This window comes from Pseudorasbora parva, chromosome 7 (genome assembly GCF_024679245.1).
Source record: "Pseudorasbora parva isolate DD20220531a chromosome 7, ASM2467924v1, whole genome shotgun sequence".
Classification (NCBI taxonomy): domain Eukaryota; kingdom Metazoa; phylum Chordata; class Actinopteri; order Cypriniformes; family Gobionidae; genus Pseudorasbora; species Pseudorasbora parva.
In genome coordinates, this window is record NC_090178.1 from 982,087 (window position 1) to 999,852 (window position 17,766).

The 17,766-nt window shown below is 45.5% G+C and overlaps 1 protein-coding gene across 2 annotated transcripts in view; it reads right to left on the reverse strand.

The window, feature by feature from the left end:
• The window catches only part of LOC137082512 (CREB-regulated transcription coactivator 2), a 56,650-nt gene continuing 38,884 nt past the window's right edge, over positions 1–17,766 (reverse strand). For both annotated transcript variants that reach the window (XM_067447733.1, XM_067447734.1), the window contains 4 exons: positions 11,712–12,011; positions 4,644–4,733; positions 644–776; positions 1–308 (listed from right to left, as the gene is read on the reverse strand). In XM_067447733.1, coding sequence (XP_067303834.1) covers positions 106–308; positions 644–776; positions 4,644–4,733; positions 11,712–12,011 — 726 coding nt within the window. In that variant the 3' untranslated portion in view covers positions 1–105. The remainder of the gene's footprint in view (positions 309–643; positions 777–4,643; positions 4,734–11,711; positions 12,012–17,766) is intronic.

The window sequence follows — 17,766 nt, forward strand, 5'->3', positions numbered from 1 at the left end:
TCTTACGGGTGTGGAGCGACATTAGGGAGAGGAGTTAATGACAGACATTTCATTTTTGGGTGAACTCAAGCGCGTGTGCACAAGTTACACACACACACTCGCGGGTCATTTGAGGTGGTCTGAGCGGAAGGAGTCCTCCACCGCCGGGTCGGCCAGCATCAGGTCTCCGTCCGTCAGCATGCCCAGCCCATCCAGCGCCAGCGGGTCCATTCGGAGCGAATCATCTGAGCAGAACTGGTCCATCTCGAACCCTGGCACACCTGACAGCGCGTGTGTGATCTCCTTAGACAGACCTGATGGAGAATCACCTGAGACACACACACAAACACACATATGAAGCGCTGATGCGACTGTACTAAAGGTGATTCAATTAGACAAGTCACTCGTATTTGCAATTGAATCAATCACTCCAGAGATTGATTCAATAACTCATAAAGACTTCAAAAGATTTGTTCAGAAACACTGATTCATCCAGTAATGGTAAAGTCTTAATGAGTGAGTCATTGAATCATTAACTCAAGAGATTCATTAAAAAACACTGATTCATCCAGTAATGGAACAAGTCTTAATGAGTGAGTCACTGAATCATTCCCTCAAGAGATTCGTTGAGAAACGGTGATTGGGCTGTGCTGTCATCACTCACCCGTCAGGATGATGTTGGGCACCGGGTTCTCTGTGTACGTCTGGCTGTGTGTGTGAGAGAGCATCTGATGATCTGAGGAGTCCAGCTGAGCCTTCACAGAACCAGAGCCGAGCTCAGGACAGTCCAGACCGAACTGCAGACCACACCAGCGGCACGGGTTACAGCAACCAAACAAAACAAGTGTGTGTGAGAGTGAGTGAGTGAGTGAGTGTGTGAGTGAGTGTGTGAGTGTTTGAGTGAGTGAGTGAGTGAGTGTGTGTGAGTGAGTGTGTGAGTGTGTGAGTGTGTGAGTGAGTGTGTGAGTGAGTCTGTGAGTGAGTGAGTGTGTGAGAGTGAGTGTGTGAGTGTTTGAGTGAGTGAGTGAGTGAGTGTGTGTGAGTGAGTGTGTGAGTGTGTGAGTGTGTGAGTGTGTGAGTGAGTGTGTGAGTGAGTCTGTGAGTGAGTGAGTGTGTGAGAGTGAGTGAGGGTGTGTAAGGGAGTGAGTGAGTGTGTGTGGAGTATGAGGGAGTGAGTGTGAGTGAGTGTGTGAGAGAGTGAGTGTGAGAGCGTGTATGTGAGTGTGTGAGTGAGTGTGTGAGTGAGCGTGTGAGTGAGTGAGTGTGAGAGCGTGTATGTGAGTGTGTGAGTGTGAGGGAGTGAGTGTGAGAGCGTGTAAGCGAGTGTGTGAGTGAGTGTGAGGGAGTGAGTGTGAGAGCGTGTATGTGAGTGTGTGAGTGAGTGTGAGGGAGTGACAGTGAGTGAGTGTGTGTGTGAGTGACTGAGGGAGTGTGAGTGTGAGGGGGTGAGTGTGTGAGTGAGTGTGTGTGAGTGTGAGGGAGTGTGTGAGTGAGTGACTGTGTGAGTAAGTGAGTGAGAGAGTGAGTGTGTGAGTGAGTGAGTGAGTGTGTCCGTGAGTGAGTGAGGGTGTGAGTGTGAGGGAGTGAGTGAGGGTGTGAGGGAGTGAGTGAGTGTGTTTGTGAGTGAGTGTGAGGGAGTGACAGGGAGTGAGTGAGTGTGTGTGTGTGTGAGTGAGTATGAGGGAGTGAGTGTGTGAGTGAGTGTGTGTGAGAGTGTGAGGGAGTGAGTGTGAGAGTGAGTGTGAGGGAGTGACAGGGAGTGAGTGTGTGAGTGAGGGAGTGAGTGAGTGTGAGAGCGTGTATGTGAGTGTGTGAGGGAGTAAGTGTGAGAGCGTGAGTGAGTGTGAGAGCGTGTATGTGAGTGTGTGAGTGTGAGGGAGTAAGTGTGAGAGCGTGTATGTGAGTGTGTGAGTGAGTGTGAGGGAGTGAGTGTGAGACCGTGTATGTAAGTGTGTGAGTGAGTGACAGGGAGTGAGTGTGTGTGTGAGTGTGAGGGAGTGAGTGTCTGTGTGAGTGTGAGGGAGTGACAGGGAGTGAGTGAGTGAGTAAGTGAATGAGTGTGTGTGAGAGTGAGGGAGTGAGTGAGTGAGTGAGTGAGTGTGTGTGTGAATGTGTGAGTGAGTGAGTGTGTGAGTGAGTGTGTGAGTGTGTGAGTGAGTAAGTGAATGTGTGAATGTGTGAGTGAGTGTGTGAGTAAGTCTGAGAGTGAGTGAGTGTGTGAGAGTGAGTGAGGGTGTGTGTGTGTGTGTGTGTAAGGGAGGGACACTGTGTGAGTGAGGGTGTGAGTGTGAGGGAGTGACAGGGAGTGAGTGTGTGAGTGTGAGTGAGTGTGTGTGTGAGTGAGTGAGTGTGAGTGAGTGTGTGAGAGAGTGAGTGAGTGTGAGGGAGTGAGTGTGAGAGCGTGTATGTGAGTGTGTGAGTGAGTGAGTGAGTGAGTGTGTGAGTGTGAGAGCGTGTATGTGAGTGTGTGAGTGTGAGGGAGTGAGTGTGAGAGCGTGTAAGTGAGTGTGTGAGTGAGTGTGAGGGAGTGAGTGTGAGAGCGTGTATGTGAGTGTGTGAGTGAGTGTGAGGGAGTGACATGGAGTGAGTGAGTGTGTGTGTGAGTGACTGAGGGAGTGTGTGAGTGTGAGGGAGTGAGTGTGTGAGTGAGTGTGTGTGAGTGTGAGGGAGTGTGTGAGTGAGTGACTGTGTGAGTAAGTGAGTGAGTGTGTGAGTGAGTCTGTGAGTGAGTGAGTGTGTGAGTGAGTGAGTGTGTCAGTGAGTGAGTGAGGGTGTGAGTGAGTGTGTGAGTGAGTGAGTGTGTGTGTGAGGGAGTGAGCGAGTGTGTGTGTGTGTGAGTGAGTATGAGGGAGTGAGTGTGTGAGTGTGAGTGAGTGTGTGTGAGAGTGTGAGGGAGTGAGTGTGAGTGAGGGAGTGAGTGAGTGTGAGAGCGTGTATGTGAGTGTGTGAGTGAGTGAGTGTGAGATTGAGTGTAAGGGAGTGACAGGGAGTGAGTGTGTGAGTGAGTGAGTGTGAGGGAGTGAGTGTGAGAGCGTGTATGTGAGTGTGTGAGTGTGAGGGAGTAAGTGTGAGACTGTGTATGTAAGTGTGTGAGTGAGTGAGTGTGAGGGAGTGACAGGGAGTGAGTGTGTGAGTGAGTGTGAGGGAGTGAGTGTCTGTGTGAGTGTGAGGGAGTGACAGGGAGTAAGTGAGTGAGTAAGTGAATGAGTGTGTGTGAGAGTGAGGGAGTGAGTGAGTGAGTGTGAGGGAGTGAGTGTGTGAGGGAGTGAGTGTGAGACTGTGTATGTAAGTGTGTGAGTGAGTGAGTGTGAGGGAGTGACAGGGAGTGAGTGTGTGAGTGAGTGTGAGGGAGTGAGTGTCTGTGTGAGTGTGAGGGAGTGACAGGGAGTAAGTGAGTGAGTAAGTGAATGAGTGTGTGTGAGAGTGAGTGAGTGAGTGTGAGAGTGAGGGAGTGAGTGTGTGAGGGAGTGAGTGTGAGACTGTGTATGTAAGTGTGTGAGTGAGTGAGTGTGAGGGAGTGACAGGGAGTGAGTGTGTGAGTGAGTGTGAGGGAGTGAGTGTCTGTGTGAGTGTGAGGGAGTGACAGGGAGTGAGTGAGTGAGTAAGTGAATGAGTGTGTGTGAGAGTGAGGGAGTGAGTGAGTGTGAGGGAGTGACAGGGAGTGAGTGAGTGAGTGTGAGAGTGAGGGAGTGACAGGGAGTGAGTGAGTGCGTGAGTGTGAGGGAGTGACAGGGAGTGAGTGAGTGAGTGAGTGTGAGGGAGTGAGTGAGTGAGTGAGTGAGTGAGTGAGTAAGTGAATGAGTGAGGGAGTGAGTTAGTGAGTGAGTAAGTGAATGAGTGAGTGTGTGTGAGGGAGTGACAGGGAGTGAGTGAGTGAGTGTGAGGGAGTGACAGGGAGTGAGTGAGTGAGTGAGTGAGTGAGTGAGTGAGTGAGTGTGAGGGAGTGACAGGGAGTGAGTGAGAGAGTGAGTGAGTAAGTGAATGAGTGAGGGTGTGACAGGGGTGAGTGAGTGAGTGTGAGAGTGAGGGAGTGTGAGGGAGTGACAGGGAGTGAGTGAGTGAGTGTTTGTGAGAGTGAGGGAGTGAGTGAGTGAGTGAGTGTGAGGGAGTGACAGGGGTGAGTGGGTGAGTGTGAGGGAGTGAGTGAATGAGTGTGTGAGAGAGTGAGGGAGTGAGTGTGTATGTGAGTGTGTGAGTAAGTAAGTAAGTGAGTGAGTGTGTGAGAGTGTGTGTGAGAGTGAGTGTGTGAGTGTGTGTGTGTCTGTGTGAGAGAGAGTGAGTGAGTGAGTGAGTGAATGAGTGAGTGTGTGTGAGGGAGTGACAGGGAGTGAGTGAGTGAGTGAGTGTGAGGGAGTGACAGGGGTGAGTGGGTGAGTGTGAGGGAGTGACAGGTGTAAGTGAGTGAGTGTGAGGGAGTGAGTGAATGAGTGTGTGAGAGAGTGAGGGAGTGAGTGTGTATGTGAGTGTGTGAGTAAGTAAGTAAGTGAGTGAGTGTGTGAGAGTGTGTGTGAGAGTGAGTGTGTGAGTGTGTGTGTGTCTGTGTGAGAGAGAGTGAGTGAGTGAGTGAGTGAGTGAGTGAGTGAGTGAGTGTGTGAGAGTGTGTGAGTGAGTGTGTGTAAGTGTGTGAGTGTGTGAGTGAGTAAGTGAATGAGTGAGTGTGTCACCTGCTGGCTCAGACTCAGGTTCTGGTTCTGGCGGCTGGTTAACTGCAGGTCCAGGTACGGGTCCAGCAGTGAGTTCAGGAACATGGTCTCCTGAGACAGAGACAGAGACACATTTATAATACACACTGCTGACTCTCTGTCAGAACCGACGCATTTATAATACACACTGCTGACTCTCTGTCAGAACCGATCATCATTATAATACACACTGCTGTCTCTCTGTCAGAACCGATCATCATTATAATACACACTGCTGTCTCTCTGTCAGAACCGACACATTTATAATACACACTGCTGACTCTCTGTCAGAACCGACGCATTTATAATACACACTGCTGACTCTCTGTCAGAACCGACACATTTATAATACACACTGCTGTCTCTCTGTCAGAACCGACACATTTATAATACACACTGCTGACTCTCTGTCAGAACCGACACATTTATAATACACACTGCTGACTCTCTGTCAGAACCGACACATTTATAATACACACTGCTGTCTCTCTGTCAGAACCGACACATTTATAATACACACTGCTGTCTCTCTGTCAGAACCGACACATTTATAATACACACTGCTGTCTCTCTGTCAGAACCGACGCATTTATAATACACACTGCTGTCTCTCTGTCAGAACCGACACATTTATAATACACACTGCTGACTCTCTGTCAGAACCGACACATTTATAATACACACTGCTGACTCTCTGTCAGAACCGACACATTTATAATACACACTGCTGACTCTCTGTCAGAACCGACACATTTATAATACACACTGCTGACTCTCTGTCAGAACCGACACATTTATAATACACACTGCTGTCTCTCTAATACAAATATACTATTAATATCAAAAATAAAGTGCAGCCAACATCTCTTCAGGTTGAATGAGCAGTGGCTTAACCTGCTACTACTACAAACAGCGAGCGACTTCTTTAGAACATCTCCATCTTTACTAAAGCCAAAATGTTTTCTCACACTGGACCGGAATGGTGGCTTGATAATTTCTCGTTTGTTGGCTTCTGCTCTGTCCTCCGCTGTCATGACAAATCCCGTCCGTGCTATGTTTAGCTGTCTTTGCGCGGCTGCTGGTGCGTGGCTGACGTCACATATAGACAGACTGAGTAACGTTTAACGCCTTTATCATTAAAAGTACTAAGAAAAAACCTCCATATTAGGGATGCAAGAATACAGTTAGTCCACGGTTCAATACATACCTCGGTTTTTAACCACGGTGTTCGGTTCGGTTTTTTGCCATTTTATTCTAAAGCCACAGGAACAGCAACAAGTTAAGGAGAAATAAAGACTATTTTTTTGACTGCAATACGGCTTTATTTTACTTAAAATACTAGAGCTGTCCCCGACTAAGGATTTAGACAATCGAATCAGAATTGTCGAATCTCTCTATAGTCGACTGATAGTCGAATCATCTGTGTGTGTGAATGGGTTAGGAGGGGCACGACACTGTCAGCAGAAGGGTAAAACTATTTTTATTTTCCTTTACACACGACTGCACACAGCAACATCTTTTAATAAAGCGACCAAAACTGCCTGCAAACGGACAGACGAACTGACAATGGCTTTCTTATTTAGGTTTAAATAGCCTATAAGGTAATGTGGTGATAAACATTCATAAACCGTTTTCTCATAACATGTTAAAGCTGCGATCGAAATACAGAACCTCACACAAATATATTGTGTAAGAACATTTTGATAAATAAACCTAAAAAAAAAATACCTGCTTAGAGAGGAAAAGAACACTTTGAGTGCGTTTACTGCACGTTCTTAAGCCGATTGTGCCTAAAGCGGGTGAAGGACGCGAAGCTCAGCCCCGCGCCTCAGGATCTCACACCGCCACCTGACGCGCACATTATATACACGCGAGCATTTTGAATTGACTGACAGATGAGCTGCACGAAAGCTGCCGCCGGTGTGTGTACACTCATTGAACGTGTTCTAATTTTAAAGGCGCGGTGCGAAGCTCAGCCCTATAAAATACTTGAAAAACCTTACGTAAACTTAGAACTTTACTTTAAAAAAAAAACTTGTACACATTCCTCATTCCTAGTGTATTGTATAAAACAGAATGCATATAAAGGTTTACACTGGCAGCTCAGAGCTGTACAGTAGCATTTAGGTGTGAAATTGTAAAAGGATAGTTAAGTCAAAAATAAAACCTCCGTCATTGGGGAATTAATACGGGTTTGGAACAATATTAGAGTGAGTAAAAATAATGACAATTTCAGAAGTGAACTGTGACAGTATCAACAGTATACACTAGGGGTGTCAACAATAATCGATTCGGCGATGCATCGCGATGCGGGACATGAACGATTCAGCATCGATGCGGCAAAGTGCCGTAATCGATTATGTCACGGTTTATTTTCTGGCGGACGATAAAGTTGTGAAGTTTCAAATACTTCCGGTTCCGAGAGAATAACAACAACAACAAGGAAGATGGCTGAGGCGGAGGGAGATGACCGCGATAGACGGGTTATTAAACGACCCGAGGTGTATAGGATTGTTCGTATATATTTTTTGCACAATAATAAATTAATCTATAATGACAAAATACGCCGCAATTCACCTTTATTCCACAAGGTGGCAATGTCTGATACGCAATGATGAAGTGACGTTTCACTCATAGTTACCTCTGACAGAAAACGAAACGATAATCTGCAAAACTTGAAATGGGTTAGTGATTTACTTCAGAGAGCGAGTACTAAACACAATCATATGTTAGTGTCACCGTCACTGATGATGGATGTGGTCAAGAAGCTGTCAGTGATCAAAATATTGATTTTGAAGACATTGAAAATGAGTTTGGAGAATATGCTGGAGATGGCGAATATGAGGCAGATGCTGAATATACTGGTAAACTCTGATGAGGACAGATGATGATGGTATTAAACATCTGCTCAAACTGAATCCTTCCAAGCTCCAAAAGGGAACGAAATAGGTTTTATTTTATTCTTCTGTAGCTGTTACTCTAAAATCAGGAGTTTTATATATTATCACGACAGGTAGAGGTCTATCCATGTTAAATATAGATCTGGGTCGCTAACGACCTGAATATGTAAGAATGTTTGGTGAAACAGTCATGCATTTAAGGGCTAATTGCATTTTATTTAATTTTATTTAATTAAATTTTATTTTATTTAATAACTTTTATGTCAAAGATACAGGAGACACATAGCAGCCAATACAATCTGTTGTTTAATATCTGCTTGTATTGCCTCATGACTTGCTTTGTGTGCAGTAGAATTTTGATGCATCACAATGCATCGTAGAATCGAATTGAATCGAATCGTTACCTGGTGAATCGTAATCGAATCGAATCGTGAAGGCAGTGCCAATGCACACCCCTAGTATTAACGCAGTCATACGACTACTTAGTCCAGTAATCACGTGTTTGACGGCCGTTTAGTGCGCACGCTGGAAAAGCGCATATTAAAAACGTGCCGCGCGAATGAAATGTTTAACCGGCAAGGCTTTAAAACGCATCTTTGGTGATTGTGAATAACTATAGCGTTCCGTGAGTATAACTCTAGCACTAACGTGTGATGTGAATGTATGTCGCGTTGATCAGTATATTGGGATGAGGCAAATATACCCTGCGTCCCAATTCGCACACTATCCATACTAAACAGCATTCAAAAATAGAATTAGTATGTCCCAAACCGTAGTATGTTGAAAAGAGTATTCCAAAGATACCCGGATGGTTTACTATTTCTGCTCAGAATTCGACACACACTCTAACGGCTGATATTACCCACAACACATTGCAAGTTGGACGAGGATTCAATTAGAACTACAAACGTGGCTAAAAAGCGTTTAAAAAACTACAAACATGACGGATGTGCGAGTCCGACGGTTAAGTAGAGAAGTTTAGATAAAGGGGGTTGACGATTGAGTGACCAACTATCAATATTTAACCTGACAAAAATATATTTTTTTCAGTGTTGTCAACATATTTCACCTGCAGCAGCATTGAGCACTTTTGTAATGACACATTTGGCCATTAACTTTTAAATGCATCATTATATTTAAACTGCAAACACATGAGGAGAGTCTCTGCATTAAAGACACACACATGCGGCTACATTTCTCTCCCATAGGGCAGGAGATTAAAGGGTCGTGAAACCCTACAGCTAAATTTTTGAGATTTTAACAGAGGTATGTGTGTTGAACATCATTGAACATAATGTTAGCATCTGTTAGATTTAATTAAAAGGGGAATCTGGTCAATTTTTATGTTTTTCACCCTATTTTCGTCTTCCGGGTTTAAAAACTACATTGCGTCCACGTCACAGCTTGTGACGTACCATCGCTCTAATAGTGCTACGTGACGCATCGGTGTCTCATTATTATTAATGAGACTGAGTTTTCTTATCCTATGAGAAGACACCGTCTCTTAATTATTCATGACAGCACGTGGTTCTTTCAAATGACAGAAGTGACAGTCTGCGTGTTCACGGAGTAGATGAGAGGAGTTTATGATCATGGGTCGTAAGTGTTTGTTTCCCTGGTGTAAAGATTCGGGTGTGTTGCATGGCTTTCCCCGCTTTATGTGTGTAACAAACATTTTTCGAATGAAAGTTACGAGAACTGGAGACAGGTGGACTTCGGTTTTGCTCAGCAACGCAGTTTGCGTCTTGCCGGCAATGCTGTACCAAGTCCGGAGGACTTTTCTATCTGTACCATCTTCCCCTGGGGTTTCAGGAGGAGAAAAGTCCTCCACCTCAGCAGAGCCCTCTGTACTGCTTTTACTGTAGTCTTCACTGTCGCTGTCCATCTTTATTATGGGTGTTCTGGGTCGCGCGTAATTTAGATCTCGGCTATATACATAACGGTTGTTGTTTTTTTCGATCATTTTTTTTTTCTTTAAAAAAATATGCATTTATACTGTGTATACAAACATAATTCTATATTTATAAATGACAATAATAATTGTGTATGCATTTCTATATTTTAAACATTTCCGATTAATCTAATATATGTAGCAAGGCATTCGGTTACTTTAAATGGTCAAACAGACGGTTGTCAGTGTATTTTATTGGACTTTAATTTTGCCAGCTTTAAAAATCCTGCATTTCGTTACGTTTAACCCCATATTTTTGTTGAGATTTGGCATGGGCCACTGCTCTGCACTGATAGATGACAGTTGCTCGCCCCCCTCTTTCTTCCCCTGCCTCGCTCTGCCACACCCACCCCCTCCCCTCTTTTCACGGGCATGCACGCCCATTTAAGTAGCATTTTTCAAAAAGATTACGAGGTGGATTTGAGCTGAAAGAGGGGGTTTCATGACCCTTTAATCTGAATGTGGAGGATTTGAACCCTAACGAATCTGACGATGATTGACAGGGCAGTGAAACAGTGACGGGATGCACGTAACTAAGCGACGAGTCCGTTAAAGATGGCGAAGTAGTCCCGAAGCTTGCATACTTTTCTGCTACACACTCAAAAGTAGGGCTGGGCGATATGGCCAAAATTTCATATCCCGATATAGCTCATTTGATATCCCGATAACGATATACATAACGATATAGCAACCTTTCTATTAATTCAGTTTATGAATAGTCTATACAAAATTGCAATGTGGAAATGCAGTTTGAAATGATATACAAAACAAATAAAGCTAGTATGGACTACATTTTTATTTTATTTAGAACCTTTTTTTAAAGCAAGACTGTTAGTAAAGTTAACACCTGCCTAGGGATGTTAACCGATGACCGTTTGACCGATGGCTGACCGTATCAACGTTAACCGATCAAAGTTGTCGGTTAAAATAAATAAAAAAGTGATCTCTAAATTAGGCTATTATAGACAGTGGACTAAACGCTACTACAGTTGGCCGTCTCATTCCAAAATCTTTTTGTGTGATTGAACATATCCCTCGCACTCAATTTTTCATAACTCGCCTGTTTGTACTTAATAAACCGAGGTCACAGCGTTTGGGTTTGCGCGCTCACAAGGTTTGCAAAAAGTAAACACTCGAGGTTAGAGTCAGGGCAGACGACAGTATGAAGCGTGCATTTCGCTTAAGATGGGCTTAAGAAATATATTACATCTTCATTTCAGTGGTAACACGTAAGGTGTTGATCGTCTTTCTTTATTATTGTTAGCAGTAACGTTACCTCAAACTAAAGCGGCGTCTCTTCGGAGCTGTCATTTTCTTAAATGAGCCGCGGCAATGATTCAAATGAGCTTCTAAGGCTGGACAAACGCCTTTATTTTCAACGCGATCACCTTGTACCCAAACCATTTCGAAACTAAGGAGCCATTTGTCCTCTGATTACAAACAAGCTCCTCTGCGGCGCGTTTGCGGGACTCGTGTTTCGCACTGTGGGGGATTTTAAAAAAGTGACGTGAGTGGAAGGGAGGCGGCAGCGCGTGTGTGTGTGTGAGTGAGAGAGCGAGAGAGAGACAGAGGGAGCGCGTTTATGTATTGCATGGGCATGCCGTGGCGTGAGGTGCATCTTGACATAAAATTCTGCCGTAAACGCCTTATCGTGGCGTAAGCGATAGAGCCTTATATAAAACGATAGACATTTTCTATCGTCCAGACGATATATTTCGTCATATCGCCCAGCCCTACTCAAAAGTATATACTTTTTCTTCACAAAACGAGTCCATACTTTTAAGAACGTAGTATAAGTAGGCGAATTGCAACGCAGCAATAGAATTTGTAGATTTTTTTTTTAATTAACTGCAAAACAGAAAAAAGCGCAATACACAAGTGCGTATTGAACCGTGAATGCCGTACCGAACGGTTCAATATTAGATTGAGTATTGTGGCATCCCTAATCCATAAAAAGTCTGTCGTGCTTAAATCAAATGCATTATTTCCTATTATCAATAGAATCGATTGATTACCTTTTAAAACGATATTAGATTGATATATATCGTCCGGAAGGCCAACTTGCCGAGCACAGATTGATGTAGTTGGATCATAGGAATATAAATCGATACATCGATGTAGTAGATGAATCGTTACACCTCTACTAATAACTTTTTTTAAGTAACTTGACCAACACTGACTATAACACTGCGGACTCACGGTGTACAGGTCCAGTTCGCTGGCGAGAGTCTGCCCGATCCGGCCCGTCTGCGGCTCCACCGGCTGAGCTCCGTCCGCAGGCCCGTGACTCCCGGGGTTCTGGTTCTGATTGGGCCGCTGGAGCTGGAAACTCTGGGTCTTGTGCAGGTTCTGCATGTTGTGTAGATGAAGCTGTGCCGTCTGTGACGATGGGCGGAGCGGGTGTGTGTGTGCAGAACCTTTCTGAACCTGCTGCGGTCCGAAAGAATACAGAGACGACCTCGGATCCACCTGCAGCTGACTGGTGTCGAGAGGCACGCCCTGACACACACAAACACACACACACACACACACACACACACACACACACACACACACAGATAGAGGTCAGCACTTGTTTACACTAGCAGGGCTCGGCCTTTTCATTTACTTTCATTTTTCACACAGTTGATTTTTGTGTGTGTTCTAAATATTATTTATTCTGAAGCAATATTCTCTCCAGTGCTTTGACATATTTGTGATATTTTTACCTTTCATAAAGGGCATTTTCCCCTAATCTTATTAAATATAGGCTATGCTTCAGGTTTCAATTTTAATTCTTAAATTTGATCTATACATTAAATTAAAATAAGACACTATGGGGATCTAATTTAATAATTTACACTGAAAAATTACAACTGCATTAAATAATGTTATGAGATTTGTATTTTTGGATAAACAAATGATGTTTCTTAAAAAACTAAGTTCGGGAGAAGCACGTTCAAATGATCTACCTAATCATGATGTCATTCCAACCAGCTGTCAACAATCAGTAATCAACATGTCTACCAATCAGCTCAAGTGGAGGATCACATAAATACCCAGTCAACTCACCAACGTTCCTTGACAAAGTTTGCAGCATTCTGGCAGGTCACTTTTTCTACCCACGCTGTCAACATGGCTCCACACGCTGCTTGAAGCTATGCTACAATGCTACAAAACTTTCCTTACAAATTCCTAAGCTACCTAAAGCCCCTTTTGGCCGCTTTTCATCAGCATTATTTCAAACCAATGGCTCCTCAACATCACGGTAAAAGAATTCCTGTTTTTTCCAAAGTGTAATGTGGTCTTTGCCACAATTCAATCAATGAGGAGTCAATTGTTTGAGCAGCGCTCAGACACTGTAAAGAGTGCACACTGCACAAACTTGCAGCAGGACAGCTACAACAGCTCCTGTCCCAAGAAATAGAAATGTATCTTAAATAACATAGTTCCGGCACGCATCAAGCTTTGTTGTGATCTTGCTGCCTCTGTGTACAACAGACAGAAACTTGTCACACACAAAGTGCATTTGCCGTGGTGATGAACAATAAATTTACTCGCTCGCAAAGCGAATGAATGTATCGTGAGGCTAAGTAACTTAAATGTTGACAATACAGCATAATGATTATTTAAGCCATCTTATATTTTGGAGACAGAAACATACATCACATCTTCCTAATTGTGATTAAACTTTTGAATGTGGCGCCGTGTTGCGTTCAGAATATTACAGTTTCAGAGCATTTACAATCAATGTATGGCGCCAAGTTCTTATGAACCAGGACTGTTTTCTTTAATGTGATTATATTGTAATGTTGTATGCTCAATTTAATAAGAGTTGGACCCAAATGGGTCTCTTTCAAAATAAGAGTCCCATTATGGTTTTACAAACATGCTTTTCCATTTTGTTCCATCTAACTTTTTCTCCACCACAGAAGCAGTGATGTTCCATCTTATCCCACAGGAGCTCAGTTTCTCTGGCTAATTTCTCCTCTGCCATAACAGTGCTATTCTCTCTGCTCCCGCAGGAGCTCAATTTCTCCGGCTATTTTTCTCCTGTGCCACAGCAGTGCTGTTCTTTCTGCTCCCACAGGAGCCCAGTTTCTCTGGCTAATTTCTCCAGTATCCATAACAGTGTGTTTCCTTTTGCTCCCACAGGAGCTCAGTTTTTCTGGCTAACCGTTTCTCCACTGCTGCAGCAGTGCTGTTCCCTCTGCTCCCACAGGAGCTCAGTTTTTCTGGCTAACCGTTTCTCCACTGCTGCAGCAGTGCTGTTCCCTCTGCTCCCACAGGAGCTCAGTTTTTCTGGCTAACCGTTTCTCCACTGCTGCAGCAGTGCTGTTCCCTCTGCTCCCACAGGAGCTCAGTTTCTCTGGCTAACCTTTTCTCCACTGCCAAAGCAGTGTTGTTCTTTATGCTTCCGCAGGAGCTGAAGAAAATCAGCATTTGGTCCTACCCATTGCAATGTTTGAGAATGAAATTTATCCATCTGACGAAGATCCTCTACAGCATCCCACAGCTGCAAGGAGCACCACAACCCAACAAGACACCGTGACTGAATCTCCAGCAACACAGCGTGGCCGTCGGCCCAGCCGAGCCATATCCCGTACACCGAGACGCAGAGGCTTGCCATCGCCTCCACCTTCAAGACATCCACCATCTCCAGCTTCCTCCTACTCCTCAGTACAACCTACGATTCCAGCAATAGAGAAATGGACCGTACTAGGGTTAAGACAAGTGCTAATCAGTGTCGATGATAATTTTTCCAGAAGAATTAATAAAGCCAAATTATACAACCTGTACGTGTCACTTCAAGCAGCTTCTCCATCTCCAAAATCCACTCCACCTTCCAAAACTACAAACAGGTCAAGGAAACATAAGGATCTGAACTCACGCTCTCAAAAGACCCCTTCTCCCACAGAACTGGTTCTTCCTCGAGCACCAGGCCACTGCAGCAGGCCCTCAGCTAGCCCAGGCCGCGCCCCAGTTCCAGCCACCGCTGCCATCGTCGCCGCCACCCAGCCCAACTCATCTCTCTGCTTCGCCGAGCCAGAGACCGTGGGTGTTTCCAGCATTGCACCTCAGGTTACAATACCAGTTTCCTCTGCCCCAGGCAATCCTTTAAGCGTAAGTACGCTTCCGCCAGCAGCTCAAGCTTTGTATCACAGCCTTTTCCTGTCACTTTTTCTAACCCCTTCCCTTGGCCTGCAGCCCTACCATCAAACTCTAGCGCAAGGCTGCCTCCGCTAGCGGTGCAGGCCCAGCTGCTTTTTGTCCTCCTTAGCTTTCCTCTTTCCCCTTTTTTCCCATTCCTCCTTTGTCGGGGACCGACCAAAACGAGAGGTTGCCTCCGCAAGCGGTTTTTGGCCCCTGGTTTCTATCCGCCTAACACTTTTTCCCAAACTAGTGCTCCATTCACTCTGTTTTCTGCAACACAGATGCCCTTCCCGCCGAATGCTACAGCCTTGGAACTGCCCCCTGTCGCCAGCAACATTAGAGCACAGATCCTCACAGAAATTCAGGCTGTTGGCGCCAGAGGCGGACCCATTCCCATTCCCAACCCCAGTACCAAAGTATTGAGAGCTAATATTCCCATAAACCACCCATTGAGACCCCTCATTGACGCTTCTCTCAATTTCATCCTTCAAGCTGTTTCCCCCAGAACCCTCCAATCCTACCTAACTGCATGGAAGTGTTTCAAGTCTTTTCACTCCATATACAAGCTGAATTTTCCAGATTATTCTTTGCTTACCATCACTTCATTCATATCTTATTTCAACAGCATCAAGAACCTCCAAGTCAGCTCCATCAAGGGTCATCTAAGCTGAATTCAACAAACTTGCGTTTGGTCTGCCCTCTCCAGAAATAACCAATTCACAAACATCCATGCTCATCAAAGGCATCCAAAAAACTCAACCCACCCACGCAGACAACCAATAACTCTAGACATACTTACCAAATGTATCTCCACCCTCCGCCAAGGCTACCACTCCACCAATACTACCCGCACTCTGGATGCAATGTTTATATTGGCTTGCTCCGGTTTTCTCAGAAGCTCAGAAATTACCATCACGTCCACCTTCAACCCAAAGCTTCATCCTATAATTTCAGACCTAGCAGTGCTAGATGACGAAACAATCTCTTACTTCATCAAACAAAGCAAGACGGATCAAATGAAAAAAGGGCAATCCATTTACATTTTCAACCTTCCATCACCAATCCAGCCGTATCAATCCATTTTAGCCAACCTACATTTCAGAAGTTTGCAGACTAAACTTTTATCTGAACCACTCTTCACAGACGATGCTAACCGCCCTGTCACACGTTTCTGGTTCCAAAAACACCTCAAGTCTATACTGATTCCCTCCGGCATCTCGGCAGACAACTTTTCTAGCCATTCATTCTGCATAGGTGCAGCAACCACAACTGCTCAAAAAGGTCTCTCCCAGCACCAGATCCAAAAACTTGGTCGCTGGTCGTCAGAGGCTTTCAAGAGCTACATCCGCTCCAATCGCTCCCACATCAAAGAAGCCCAACAGACCCTCATCAGCTAAAATTGTTTCAGCTTCAGCTTGTTTCCATACACTCAATCCTACAGGATCACCACATCCACTCCAATTCAACATCACCAAATTCACTAAATGAATCAATAATATTCACTGCCGTAGAAGCATCTCTCCAGTCACTCCCGCAGGAACCCACCTCAAATTTTTCACTGCAGCAGTGTTATCTCTAATAGAAGCTCAGGATTCTCCATCCAGCTGGCTCTCACTGCCGCAGCAGTGTTATCTCCTCCGCTCTAACAGAAGCTCAAGATCCTCCATCCAGCTGGCTGTCACTGCCGCAGCAGTATCTCCCCCGCTCTAACAGAAGCTCAGGATTCTCCATCCAGCTGGCTCTCACTGCCGCAGCAGTGTTATCTCCTCCGCTCTAACAAAAGTTCAGGATTCTCCATCCAGCTGGCTGTCACTGCCGCAGCAGTGTTATCTCCTCCGCTCTAACAAAAGTTCAGGATTCTCAATCCAGCTGGCTGTCACTGCCGCAGCAGTTATCTCCTCTGTTCTAACAGAAGCTCAGGATTCTCCATCCAGCTGGCTTTCACTGCCGCAGCAGTGTTATCTCCTCCGCTCTAACAAAAGTTCAGGATTCTCAATCCAGCTGGCTCTCACTGCCGCAGCAGTGTTATCTCCTCCGCTCTAACAAAAGTTCAGGATTCTCCATCCAGCTGGCTCTCACTGCCGCAGCAGTGTTATCTCCTCCGCTCTAACAGAAGTTCAGGATTCTCCATCCAGCTGGCTCTCACTGCCACAGCAGTGTTATCTCCTCCGCTCTAACAGAAGTTCAGGATTCTCCATCCAGCTGGCTCTCACTGCCGCAGCAGTGTTATCTCCTCCGCTCTAACAAAAGTTCAGGATTCTCCATCCAGCTGGCTCTCACTGCCGCAGCAGTGTTATCTCCTCCGCTCTAACAAAAGTTCAGGATTCTCCATCCAGCTGGCTCTCACTGCCGCAGCAGTGTTATCTTCTCCGCTCTAACAAAAGTTCAGGATTCTCCACCCAGCTGGCTCTCACTGCCGCAGCAGTGTTATCTCCTCCGCTCTAACAGAAGCTCAGGATTCTCCATCCTGCTGGCTCTCACTGCCGCAGTAGTGTTATCTCCTCCGCTCCAATAGAAGCTCATTATTCCCCATCCAGCTGGCTCTCACTGCCGCAGCAGTGTTATCTCCTTCGCTCCAATAGAAGCTCAGTATTCCCCATCCAGCTGGATCTCACTGCCGCAGCAGTGTTATCTCCTTCGCTCCAATAGAAGCTCAGCATTCCCCATCCAGCTGGCTCTCACTGCCGCAGCAGTATCTCCTCCGTTCTTACAGAAGCTAAGCTTTTCCATCCAGCTGGTTTTCACTGCCGCAGCAGTGTTATCTCCTCCACTCCAATAGAAGCTCAGCATTCCCCATCCAGCTGGCTCTCACTGCCGCAGCAGTATCTCCTCCGTTCTAACAGAAGCTAAGCTTTTCCATCCAGCTAGTTCTCACTGCCGCAGCAGTGTTATCTCATTCGCTCCAGCAGAAGCCCAGTTTCTCCAACCGACTTTACTGCAAAACAGTGTCATCTCCTCTGCTCCAACAGAAGCCAGTTCCTCCACCCAAAGGCCTCCACTGCCACAGCAGTGATACCGCCTCAGCTCCCGCAAGAGTTCCGTTTTTTCCATTCAACTTGCTTGTACTGCCGCAGCAGTGATTTCTCCATATTTCCGCAGGAGTGTCAGTTCTACGTCCAAC